The following is a 14,097-nucleotide window of genomic DNA, read 5'->3' as shown; positions in this document are numbered from 1 at the left end:
TTATGTATAGAAAATCCTAAAGACTAAACCCAAAAATCGTTGGAATTAATCAATGAATTCAGTAAAGTTGCAGGATATAAAATCAATGCAGGATATAAAATCAACATACAGAAATCAGTTGCATTTCTATACACTAATAATGAAACATCTGAAAAAGAAATAAAACTATCCCAGTCACAATAGCATCAAAAACCATAAAATACCTAGGAATAAATTTAACCAAAGAAGTGAAAGACTGTACAACTTTCAACTTTGTTGAAAGTTATTGAATAAGACAATCAAAACAAATGGAAAGACACCCGTGTTGGGATCAGGAGAATCTATATTATTAAAATGTCCATACTACCCAAAGTCATCTACAGATTCAATGCAATCCCTATCAAAATTCCAATAGCAGTTTTCACAGAAATAGAAAAAACAATCCTAAAGTTTGTATAGAACCACGAAAGATCTTGAATACTCAATTTATTCTTCAGTCATAGATCCTATAATTTAAAAAATCTTTCTTTTCACTTAACTAAAAATACTTTTAAAGTTTAAAAAATACGTATGTATCGAGAATATTACTATTAGACTGGTCTTGTAGAGATAAGGGTTAATGGGTAATTAAGGGAATTGTTTGACTAAGAAGAAAGAAAGATTTCAAAAATTGTTACTTTAACTATATTATTCTTTTCTGAACAAAACAACAATATAAATATCCAATTTCTTTAGCAATATTTGATTCAAAAATAAATTTAAAAATAATATAAATTATTAACACTGCTCTCTGACATGCTAACAATGTAACAATAAGAATTGGAACTGCAGTAATAGCAATGATAGACTTGCATACATTGAAAAGGAGGGGTCCATGGGAGAGAAACAGATGAAATATGTGAGGAAACTGTGAACGCCAGTAATATACTTTCATGATATTTAAATATTTCCAAAATAATAAAACTGTGACTAAGGAAGTTATTAACACTTATGTTCCTTAGAATCAGTTAACTTTTTTGTGTGTAAGGAAGATTAGCCCTGAGCTAACATCCAATGCCAATCCTCTTCTTTTTGCTGAGGAAGATTGGCCCTGGGCTAACATCCATGCCCATCTTCCTCTACTTTATATGGGACGCTGCCACAGCATGGCTTGACAAGTGGTGTGTCACTGCGTGCCAGGGATCCGAACCTGCGAACCCTCGGGCTGCGGAAGCGGAGCGCGCGCACCCAACCGCTGCACCGCTGGGCCGGCCCCAGAATCAGTTAACTTTTGAGAGCAAAACTATTTGCAGATATAATCCTAACATTGAAATACTGGTGCTATTTGATTTTTCTTTTAATAGAGATCTCATATTTTGGGGATATATTGAAATTCAAATAGGAATGTACGGATAAATAGAAGAGTCTCTTTTTATTCTCCTTAAAACACGTTTACCTTCTAAAAGATTTTTAAAAATTTCTCTCTTAAAACCCAGTGCCTGTTCCCATTATGTATTCCAACCTTCTGCAATGCAACCATCCCAAGATAATTGTTTTGTTTTTTTCACATGTGCTATTTTAAAATATGTATTTTTCTTGGACTATATGTATTTTTTGGTTAATATAAATACCAATATGCTCTAGATTTGTGGTTTCATACTTTTTAAAACCATCAAAGTGTTTTCAGCTCTGTCCCTGTGCCACTTGGTCATGTAGTCTGTCTCACACATTTGGACTTGTGTGAGAGCTTCTTTGGAATACAAAGCTTGGGAGTGGGTCTGCTGAGCTCTGCCATATTGCTTTCCCAAGTGGCTGTACCAGTTTACACAGTCACTGGCATTTTTGGGAGGTGAATTTCTTAATAAATTTTTCAATTTTTAAAAAACGCTTAAGAGCTTATTTCAGGTTCTATATATGTTTTGGCATTTTATATTTTTCTAGGAGTTTATCCACTTCATCTATTTCTTAGAGCATTTTTGTTCATTTTTGTCATTATTATTGTATTTTTATTGGGTGAGAGTTATCCTTTTCATTCTCTACTTCATGCAGTAATATCTTCTTACCTATTTTTCCCGGTTAGTTTAGTACTAGAGATAAACCTTTAGTCTGTGTGTCTATTTTTATATCATTTTATCTATCTTATAAATCTTTTCAGGTAACTGGATTTTGGTTTTGTTAAACTTCTATATGGATTTTATTTTGCAGGAAACCTCTAGGTCTCTGATTTCATTTTACCTTAATTTTATTACTTTCTTCTTTGTTGTTTCTCTGGCCTATTCTCTTGCTTGTCTTTCAATTTTTTGAGTTATATACTTCTGTTATTTTTTAATCATTTCTTGTTTTTAAAATAAGTACATTTTAAGGCTATAGAATTACTTCTATATATTGCTTTCACATACAAAATCTGACATGTTGTGTTTTTATTATAATTCAGCTTTGAGTATTTCTTTATTGTTATTACTTCCATAAGACGAAGGTTATTTGGTAAGATACTAATTTTCAAACATGTAATTTTTAGCTCTCTTTTTGGTACTAATTCATACTTTATTGTATATGCACAGTCAGTGATGATGAACACAGTGAGCTATTGATCCTCTGGAATATATTGACTTTGCCTTTGCAGCCTATTAACTATTTTTCTAAAAGTTCTGCTTCTGCTCAAAAGCAATTCATATTCCTTGTTTGTAGGATCTAGAATTCTCTAAATATATGTATTTAATAGTTTAGACTTATTAATTGAATTGTTGAGATCATTGATGTCTAAGACTATTTTGGAGGGCTTTATAAATTTCTGAGATGAGCATCATATTAAATTCTGCAGCTATATTTTCTAGTTTCTATCTTTTTAATCCTCTGGGCTTATAAGTTGTTGCTTAAATATATTTTGATATTCATACATATTGGTAAGTGAATGTTTGTTCATCATAATTAGATCGTGTCCCTCTTCGTTTCTTAAGTCTTTTTTTTTTGGCCTCAAATTTAAAATTGTAATCAGACTATTTGAGTTCAAATGTTAATATCCTCAATAGCTTCATGATGTGGGGCAATTTACTTAACCTTTCTAAGCCACAATTTTCTTATCTTTATGATAGTTATTATAACACCAACCTCATAATAGTATTGTGAAGATTAAATAAGTGGATGCATTTAAAGCATTTAGAATAGTGACTGGCATATTCTAGCACTCAATTAATGGGTGATTAATTATTAAGCACAGAGGCCAATAAGGCACAAAGGACAACTGAATAAAAGAACTAACAACTCATGGAAGAAATATTGATAAGGCAAATGTAAGTAATTGATTAAAATATGATTATAATAATATACAATAAAAATATCTTGATCTTGAAAAATTTCATATTTTAAATAACAGAGTTCATTGCTTCAGAAAAAAATTTGGAAGTCTAAGAAAAGCCCAGAAAATGAAAAACAAATCAGGATGAAACAAAAAACCAAACCCCAAGAAATAAATGTGTTAAATTTCTTGACTGGTAAATGTGAGATAAAAATTATTTTGTGCATATATGATAATAAAGACTATAAATGAATATTTGTGAAAAAACTATAAATAAATTACTAGTAGAATTTTAAATAGAGTATCTTTCCTGCAAATTATTAGAGAAGGTAAATTCCAACAAAACATAATCATCGCTCCCCAATGTGTTGAAGAAGGGAGAGATGAGCCCCAGAACAGAGTCTTTGGCACTAAAAGCCACTGTTACCAACTCCTATTTGGTGCTGCACCGCTAGGAAACATCTAATTTCAGATGTTTATTTCTAAACTCTCAGAAAGAACAAACACTGGAGGGACACAGTCTACTTAGGTTGTAATTTTTTGTTGGTGGGAGTTTAGAAGGGTGGGGGATAGAGGAGAGGATTGTCACGCAGCAAGCCTGTTTACACCTGGTGTAACAGTGCTTCCACAGTGCTGGTGGTTCTTGCCAGTTTCTAAGATGAAGGTCATGATTATCTTGACTCAGGATAGAGGCCAGTGATGCTGCTAAACATCCTACAATCCCCAGGACAGCCCCCACAACAAAGGATTATCCTGCTCCAAATGTAATATTTTCTCTCATTATTTACTTCTTTTTGCTGTCATCATCATTACAATGTGTGTAATTTATTGCGTCTGAAGCATATTTTATTTAGGTTTTGACTCATATAGTTCATAGATGCAATGTCTTCTTGTATCTTGAAGACATTGAGGAGAGATTGTTCAAAATATTATGTTGATTCTTGAATCAACTTTTTAAAATTTTTGCAAATTTGATAGAAATATTTTGCATTTTTATTTTTTCTATTGAGAGTGAGCATCTCTGAAAATATTTATTGTTATTGGTGTTTCTCTTCTGTGGCTTGCTCATTGATCATTTACTCATTTTTCTATTGAATTTTAAAATGATTTGTATAAGTTTGTGCCACATAATGTAGTTGAATCCATTACTGGATTAACTGTATTAAAATATATTTTTTCTGTTTGGATATTCATCTGACTTTGTTTCTTTTGTCATAGAAAAGTTTTAAATTTTAATATGTTCAAATTTACTAATCATTTCTTCTCTCTTCTCTTTTATGCTTTCTAAGTCTTGTTTAAGAAATAGTTTCTAATTCCTATATTGTAAAGGAATATGTATCCTTCTAAAATATTACTGTTTGACTTTTAATTATTGGGTGTGAAATCCATCTGGATTTTTGTTGTGCTGTGCATTGAGATCTAGTTTATCTATTTCTATATGGCTATAGAATATATACATTTATTAAATGTGTGTTAATGTATACATTTATTAAAACTCTACCCTACCCCACGTGATACAAATTCTCACATATTCATAGATATATTTCCAGGGAATCTATTCTATTTCATTGTCTATTTATCTATCTCTTAGTAAAACCTACACTATTTTATTTACTACAGCCTTATGACAAATCTTCATATCTGGTAGAGGCTTGCAGCTGGAGGGATGCTTGATCATGCTTCAAAATAGCTTTGGCTGTTCATTTACTTCCATATAAGTTTTTAAATGAGCTTGTAATATGTTACAAAAAAAATCTGCTTGGTTTTTCATTGGAATGTAGTGAAAGTTGTAGATTAACTTGGGGGAAATTATCATCTTTATAATATTGAGACTTGTATCCTTAAAGAAGACCTCTGTTTTCTTTTGTTTGTATCATCTTCCATGTGCTATAATAGAGTTTTAGAATTTCCTTATAGAAGTCTTATGTGCTGCTCAATTTCTTCCTAGGCACTTTGAAATTTTTGTTGCTGTTATGAATGGGAATATGGCTTTTCTTTCTTTTTTCTTAATTTATTTTCTAACTGGTTATAAACCTGCCCATACATCTTTATATGAGCATAAACAAATAAGAATGTGTATGAATCTGGCCAAGTCATTTAAATTCTCCAAGGCTCAGTTTCCTCATATACAAAATTGAGATTAAAAACACATATTTCACAGAATATGATCATTAGAATTATATCAGTTCATCAAGGTATAAGAACAAAGGAGATGATTAGCATGTTTTAATGTTTTTAACCTCTCCTTTCTATAATGCTATATTCTAAAGATACTCAACCATCTAATATCATAGCTACAAAAAATATGAGAATTAACTGACTAATTTAGGTACCACTTTTAGGATATAATCATAATTTGAACCATAATGATCACTTTGATTTCTAGAAGCAGCCCTTGTGGACTGGGCTTGAAATAATTAGAAGTGCCCCAAACAATGTATTGGGGTGGGATAGGGAAGATAGCTTGTGGAAAACTAGCTCATTTGGGTTCCAATTTCCTCTTTAGGCCATTAATTGGCTGATAATAGGCTAGTCATCACATCACTCTGGGTCTCAGTTTCTTAATCTTAAGTGAAGAATTTTGATTAAATGATCTGCATGATTCCTTTCACCTCTTAAATTTTATGAGTCTATTATATCGTTTTAAGGAAATTACAACTTAGATGCTTACAACTTGGACCTATATTAGCATTTCAAACTTGTAGCCTAAATGCTTTTCTATAAAGGAGGCAAAAAAGACCAATGCATCATGGGTCTTTTCATTTCAGCTTTCTCAGCTCAGGATTTTGGCAATTAAAAAAGTCCAATTAATTATCTTTGTAAAATGGTCTAAGTACACCAACAATGTAGAGATTGTCAAATTGGATTAAAGACCCATGTATGCACTGTCTGCAAGTATCACACTTTAAAAATAGTGAGATAGTTTAAAAGAAAAACAATGGAAAAAGGTACACCACTCAAACTCTAATTAAAAGAAAGTTATACTGGGGTCAGCCCTCTGGCTTAGTGGTTGGGTTTGGCGTGCTCCGCTTCGGCAGCCCTGTTTCCCGGGTTCAGATCCCAGGCATGCACCTACACCACTCATCAGCTATGCTGTGGTGGTGACCCACATATAAAATAGAGGAAGATGGGCACAGATGTTAGCTCAGGGACAATATTCCTCAAGAAAAAAAAAGAGGAAGATTGGCAGCAGATGTTAGCTCAGGGTGAATCTTCCTCAGCAAAAAAAAAGAAAAGAAAAGAAACCTATACTAATGTCAGTTATTGTAGACTTTAGAATGAGGAAAATTACTGGGAAGAAAGAGGAACATTGGTAACAGTTAATTCACCAAGTCATCACAATCTTAAACGTGTATGCACCTAACGACAGAGTTTCAAAATATACAAAGCAAAACAGATAGAAATAAAAAGATAAATAGATTCATAATTATATTTGGAGACTTCAACACTTTTCTCACAGTAATTGGTAGAACAAAAAGGCAGAAAGTCAGTAAAATATTGAAGATCTGAAGAACACTACCAATCGACTTGATTGTAAAGACTCCTCCCAACAATAGTAAAATATATTATTTTCTAGTGTATAAGAACACTCACCATTCAGATCTTGGGTGATAAAACAAATCTTGTCAAATTTATTTTATTTATTTATTTTTTTTTTATAATTTTATTTATTTATTTTTTTCCCCCCAAAGCCCCAGTAGATAGTTGTATGTCATAGGTGCATGTCCTTCTAGTTGCTGTATGTGGGACGTTGCCTCAGCATGGCCGGAGAAGCAGTGCGTCAGTGCACGCCCGGGATCCGAACCCGGGCTGCCAGCAGTGAAGCGCGCTCACTTAACTGCTACGCCATGGGGCCGGCCCAAATCTTGTCAAATTTAAAAGAACTGAAATCATACAAAATATATTCTTTAACTATGATGGAATCAAACTAGAAATTAATAATAGAAAAATATTTGGAAAATCCCTCCAAATATTTGGAAAATTAAAAAGATACTTAATATGTAACCCATGGGTCAAAGAAGAAGTCACAAGGGAAATTAGAAAGTATTTTTAACTGATTAAACACAAAATATAACATCAAAATTTGGGGAATGAAGCTAAGCAGTGCTTAGAAGAAAATTTATGGTATTAAGTGCTTATATTTTAATGGACAAAATGTATCAGATCAATAATCTAAGGTCTCACTTTAATAAATTAGAAGAAGAAGAGGAAATTAAACCCAAATCAAGCAGATTGAAGAAAATAATAAAGATAAGAACAGAAGACATTAAAATTCAAATCACAAAAAAAGTAGAAAAAAATCAATGATATCAAAGCTAGTTCTTTTAAAAGATTAATAAAATAGATAAATCCTCAGCCATACTGACCAAAAAATAAAGAGACAAATATAAAATATCAGTATAAAGATTAAAAGAGGGAAAATCACTACAGATGCTACAGTTATTAAAGGATAATAAAGGAATACTACAGCAATTTTATGCCCATAAATTTGATAAATTAAATGAAATGGAGCAGTTCCTTTAAAGACAAATTTAAAATCACTCAAGAAGAAATAGATGACTTTAATAGTTTTATATCCATTAAAGTAGTTTAATTCGTTGTTTAAAACCTCTTGATAAAGAAGAAATCTAAGCCCAAATGTTTTCATTGTTGAATTCTACCAAATTTTAAGGAGGAATTGATATCACTCTACATAATCTCTTGCAGAATGTAGAACGGGAGGGAAGAGTTCCTAAATCATTTTAGGAGAACATAAATATCCTAATACCAAAAGAAACACTATAAGAAAAGATAACCATAGATCAATACAGCTCATGAACATAGATGCAAAAATATTCAACAAAATATTCCCAAATTGAGTTCAGCAAATACATAAAAAGACAATAATACATCTTGACCAAGTGGGGTTCATCCCAGAAATGCAAAGCTGCTTCAACAATCAAAAAAAATCAACATAGTTCACCATATTAACAGAATATAGAAGAAAAAATATATGGTCATCTGAATTGATAAAGAGAAAGCATTAGACAAAATTCAAAAGTTGTTCTTATTAAAGACTCTCAGCAAAGTAGGAGCAGAAAGAAACTTTCTTAAGGTGATGGAAAGCATGAAGAAAACCTATAGCTGACATCATAGTTAATGGTGAAAGACTGAATGGTTTCTCCCTAAGATTGAGAACAAGCCAAGTTTATCACTCCTATTCAAGATCATACTGGAAGCCTTAGCCAGTTCATTATGGAAAGAAAAGAAATAATATGCATACAGATTGGAAAGGAAGAAAAAAATGCCTCTATTTGGCATGACTGTCAATGTAGAAAATCCCAAGGAATCACCTCCAAAAAAAGATCCTACAAATAAGTGAGGTTTTAGGATACTATGCTAATATACAAAAATCAGTTTTTACACAAGAAAAGAACAACTGGAATTTGAATTTTATCCTTAAAGTACCATTTACACTATCGTACGTGCACACACAGAAGAAATACTTGGTTGGATCTGTATGGTGAAAACTATAAAACACTGATGAAAGAAATCAATGAAGACCTAAATAAACAGGGACATGTACTGTGTTCATAGATTGAAGACTCAATATTCTTAAGATGTCAGTTGTCCCCAAATTTATTTATAGATTCAATAAAATTCCAATCAAAATCCAAGTAGGATTTTAAATTTTTTATAGAATGGCAAAAGTACTAAAATAGTCAAAAAACAATTTTGAAAAAAGAACAACATGGAAAACTCATACTGCCTGAGTTCAAGACAATATAAAACTACTGTAATTAAGACAATGTCACATTGGTGAACAAGTAGAGATTTTAGAAATAGATCCACGCATGTTTAGTCAGTGGATTTATGACAAAGGTACAAAGGTAATTCATAGGAGAAAGTGTATACTCTTCTCAACAAATGGTGTGGTGTGGTGCTGGAACAATTGGACTTCTCTATGCAAATTAATTAATTAATTAAAAATAAATAAATTGACAGATAAACCTCAACCCAAACTTCACACCCTGTAATAAAACAACCATCCAACCTCAAAATGGATCATAGGCCAAATTGTAAAATTTAAAGCAACAAATTTCTATAAGTAAACATGTGAGAAAATCTTGTGACTCTGAGTGAGGCAAAGAATTCTTAAATATAATAGCAAAGCCATGATTCCCAAAAGATAAAATGATAAATTGGATTTTATCAAGATTAAAAACTTCTGTTCTCGGAAAGAGACCGTTATGAGAATGAAAAGAGTAGCCACAGACTGGGATGAAGTATTTGCAAATCGCATACCTGACAAAAGACTTCTACACAGACTACACAAAGATGTCTCCATACTCAACAATAATAAAACAAATACCCAATTGAATAAATGGGCAAAAGATTTACAGGCACTTTGCTGAAGATAATATATGAACAGCAAATAAACACACAATGAGATACTCAGTATCATTAATTATCAGGGCCCTGCAAATTAAAACCATATTGAGATGTCACTGCATACTTATTAGAACAACTAAAATAGAGAAAAAACTGACAAAACCAAGTGCTTTCAAGGATTTGGAGCAACTGGAACGCTCATCCATTGCTTCTGGGAATGTAAAATGATACAACCATTTTGGTAAAAATTTGACAGTTTCTTATAAAATTTAACATATAATATGACCCAGAAATCCTACTAGTAGGTATTCACTCAAGAGAACACTTATGTTCACACAAAATCCTGTACATGAATGTTTATAACAGCTTTGTTCATAATCTCCCCAAACAGGAAACAACCCGGATGTCTTCTAGCTGGTGAATTAATAGATTTTTGTAAGTCCATGCAGTCTTTTGTAAGTCCATGCCATGGGATACCAAACAATTGAAATGAAAAGCAAACAATGGATATATGCCACAACATGATGACTCTCAAATGCATTATGCTAAGTGAAAGAAGCTAGGCTCCGAAGATACATACTATTATGATTCCATTTATATGACAGTCTGGAAAACATAAAAGTAGAGGGACTAACAATAGATCAGTGCTACCAGGGAGTGAAGGTAGGGAGAGCATTTATCTACAAAGTGGTAATGTGATGGAATTTTTAAGGATGATGAAATTGTCCTATATTTTGCTTTTGTGCTTGTTACGTGATTCTATGAATTTGTCAAAACACAGAAATGTATACCAACAGAGTTAATTTTAGTATATGCAAATTAAAATATATATGATTTGTTAAATAGATAACTAACCATTACTTTCTTTTCCTGTATTTGTAAATCTTTGTAAATATACTTACTTTTTCTAAGAAGTCATTCACTGCAAGATGAACCATTTTATATAATATTAAGAAAGGAAAAAACACCAAGTAAACTATAATGTGCCAATGATTATAAAATGTATCCTGATTTCAAAGTTGTGATAATGTGAGAAAAGTGTACTTTAATATATATGTAATGTGATATTCACAAGTTGGAATTTATTCTCCATCAAGTCACATGTCCTAGTTTCTGATTTTGAAAAACATACACCAGCAGCCTGAACCAGCGAGATCACCAATTTGTGGAGGGCTGGGAGTCAGGGAGCAAGGGGCCAGCTGTTTCAAACAAAGGACTAGAGTGAGGATAAACACAGGTAGTGCCAGGGAAGACGGTCTCTTCCCTGTGTGTCAAAGAATTCTGCCGAGTGGTAACGGGGGAATCAGACATCCATCCAGGAATATTTCCCGAGTCATGTATAACTGTGATTATTTTTCATTATTTGAGTGTAAAGATTAAAGCTACTATCTTAGTCCCTAAAAGGGCTAGTGTAGTCATATCTTTATACAATTTAGAGAAATTAGGAGAAAATAAACCTTGTTTCAAACATTTTTTAAAAAAGACCAAATGAAAAACATTAAACTAGAATTGTCATTTATAAATGTGCCTCATTTAAGAGAAATTCAATATATAAATTATCCTAGAAATAGATGAATTAGACCAGGTTGTGATGGGGACATCTGATTACTTATCCCAAATAATCATTCATCACAGTTCCTTTAAATAGTAAATACTTCACTATGGTTTTAAATACTTAATTTTGGCCAAATTTGATTTTCATGTGTTTTTTTAAAGAACTTCTAATGTGAGGTTCACCTAAAAATGAATAACAGAGCTTTGTCTTGTGTGTTTTATCTAGACCAAGATAAATAAATCATGACATACTTTAATAGAGCTACAGTTAGCAGAGATTGCTGTGGCCTGTAGAGTGATTACTATTTTGGGTATGTAAACACAACAGGCTTTGTTCTGGAGACAACAGGAATAATTGTGTCTGGTAAGAAACAACAAAGACTGCAGAATTTATAACTATTTCAAAATTAGTACCTGTACTTTATGATATTAATAAACAGACAATTCACACTGCCACCATTAGTGTTTGATATATACTGTACACACACACAAAAAAGACAGAATGAATAGATCCAATTAAACAAGTACTGGAAAAGAATACTTAGCTCATAAGTTTTTTAAGTGATCAGTGCAAACCCAAACTGACATTTATTCAAGTTATGATGCTTTATGACATTAATATGCTCCTAAAGAGCTCAAGTCAATGTTCTGTAAAATCATTGTAAGATAAATCTAGAATGAATCCTTCAATAAAATAATGAAACCTTTTGTAACGTAAGTTTTTATTTAACAATGTTGCTTGCTTATATGTTCAATGCTGAACTTTCTTCATGGGGCGTAATGGTATTCAGAGACATACAGGTAGATACATTAGTTCTTCCTTATTTTCAGTGTCATTACTTTGTAGTATGCAGCTGTTTCCATGGATATAACTCCTGGAAAAATTTTTTCAAATTCTAATCAGATATTAGAACAAAACAATGTGAACAGTGTTCTATTCAGTAAAAAGAGCCTTGAGTTTTTATTCCCAAATAATGAAACGATGTTGCATAAATGAAATAAAAAGGCCGAAGATACAATAAAGTGTTGCGTGTATTTAATATATATCCATTTATTAATGCATATGCCAGAGGATCTCATTGTGCTACGCATTTGGAGAAATCATTAACAAAGCAAGTGCTTAACAATTGAACATGAATTAGTGGATCTGACTGGTCTGTGTTTTCACATTCAGTAATGGAATAATTCTGCGAGTCATGATACTATACATTTCTGTTCTTAACATATCAGACCAGCTTGTTCACAAAACACAATCATTGTTACAGTTTCTTGTTTCTGCATATGTATGTTGTCCACTAACAGTTATGACCATAAGTTACAATTACAAAGTATTGTTCTCTAGTCAAGTATTTAGATACAGACTCTAAAAAGTCAAACCATAAAAATACGGAAAATGCAAATATTCTTAAACTATTTCATATTCAAAATCTACCCTAGTTATATTTTTATGTACCAAGCTGTATTAAGTTGTTTTCCTATTGCATCTGATGCATCTTGGGCTTATAAATAACATAAATTACAAAATTGTAAGCAATTTCTTCAGACTTTATTTCACATTTTTCACTAAATATGTGAAGACATGACTTTTTGCTCCAGTGCAATATATAGTAATGCTGCATTCAGTACAAATTGTTGAATATTTTTAAAAAGAAAAAGGCATTTAACTGATTATAGTGCTGAGTAAATAAGGAGATAGTCATAACTGTCAGAGAGAAAACACTAACAGGGTAGTTACTTATCACAGGTAATTTTAAGAAACAAACCTTTGATCACATTTCTAAACCATTAATCCTCTGACTTTCTAAAGAATGAAATTTGGTAGAGCCAAGACATAATGCTAGATGGCAAATGCATCAATTTACCTTTTTTACAAATGTGATGTGACGTTGGCAGTTTTAAAGAACAAAGTTTTGTCAATATATCAAACATCGTTAACAAACTCTATTTAGCATTGCTTTGTATAAGTTTGCTTTAATAGCATTTCTTCACAGTGATATTTCAGAAAGGTTGGAAACTGGTGGGCATAAAATATTTCCCACCTTTTCTATTTTAATTTGTATGCAAAAATCATCACAATATATGTGCAACTATAAAATTACAAACACTTTCTAGAAGTGACTGCGTTTCTAGTTATGATAGAAAAGGGTATTTGTAAGACGTCTACAATGAGGTAAGTCTAAATAAAATGGAATTTGAGTAACAAATACTTTCTGATCTATGGGCAACAAACATTAACTTAACAAACAAAGACAACTAATGGGCAAACTCAAAAGACTAACTTTTTTAGTATGTTTAATGGGTGAGAAATGGGTAATGAAATGAAATAAACATTTTAAAATATAGTCTAGATATTTCACTTTGCATCATAATTTTGGCACTTCATGGAATATTTATTTCCCAAAGACCAGAATTGGTATAAAAGTTCAGCAGGTTTTTCACATACCTTGTAGACATTGAGTACTGGCAAACACTGAAACATAGTGAAATAAACATTCCCATGTATTTGCACATGCATGCAGTAGTCAAACAGTTATAGTTTACGAACGCTCAAAGATGAAATCTTGCAGTATTTGTTTCAAGCACTCTCTTCAGCAGATCTTGTTTCAGACTTAAGTCTTACAAATTCTTTAGCCACATCATCGCTGGTCCTCTGAGAGAGTATTCTAAGGATAGTCAAACCAGTTTCATCCATAGAGACATTTTTCAAAAGGGGATACCATGCCCCATGGCTTCCCTTTTCCGCTATGTTCTGTAGTTGAATTACCGTCATTCCGATAATTCGATCTTCTCGGGCAAAGCAGTAATCCTTAACTGAGAGATGAAGTTCATATGCCCCTGGGTGGTTTCCATTAGCCAGAATGCTGTGTGGATTAAAAATAAGAATTTTGAGCAAAAACTTTACTCACCTAGGGATCAGT

At 32.0% G+C, this 14,097-nt stretch overlaps 1 protein-coding gene and 1 long non-coding RNA gene across 2 annotated transcripts in view; one reads left to right on the top strand and one right to left on the bottom strand.

Moving 5' to 3' along the window:
• LOC147917562 (uncharacterized) overlaps window positions 1-14,097 on the top strand; it is an 86,556-nt gene that overhangs the window by 67,152 nt on the left and 5,307 nt on the right. The window lies entirely within an intron of this gene.
• UNC13C (unc-13 homolog C) overlaps window positions 12,764-14,097 on the bottom strand; it is a 584,623-nt gene continuing 583,289 nt past the window's right edge. Inside the window, 1 exon segment of the mRNA XM_087427449.1 lies at window positions 12,764-14,040. Coding sequence (XP_087283575.1) covers window positions 13,755-14,040 — 286 coding nt within the window. The 3' untranslated portion in view covers window positions 12,764-13,754.

Source organism: Ceratotherium simum, chromosome 3, assembly GCF_057802395.1.
Source record: "Ceratotherium simum simum isolate JZ-2026a chromosome 3, ASM5780239v1, whole genome shotgun sequence".
NCBI lineage: Eukaryota > Metazoa > Chordata > Mammalia > Perissodactyla > Rhinocerotidae > Ceratotherium > Ceratotherium simum.
Note: the sequence above shows the minus strand (reverse complement) of the source record. Positions and strands in the feature narration are given on the sequence as shown.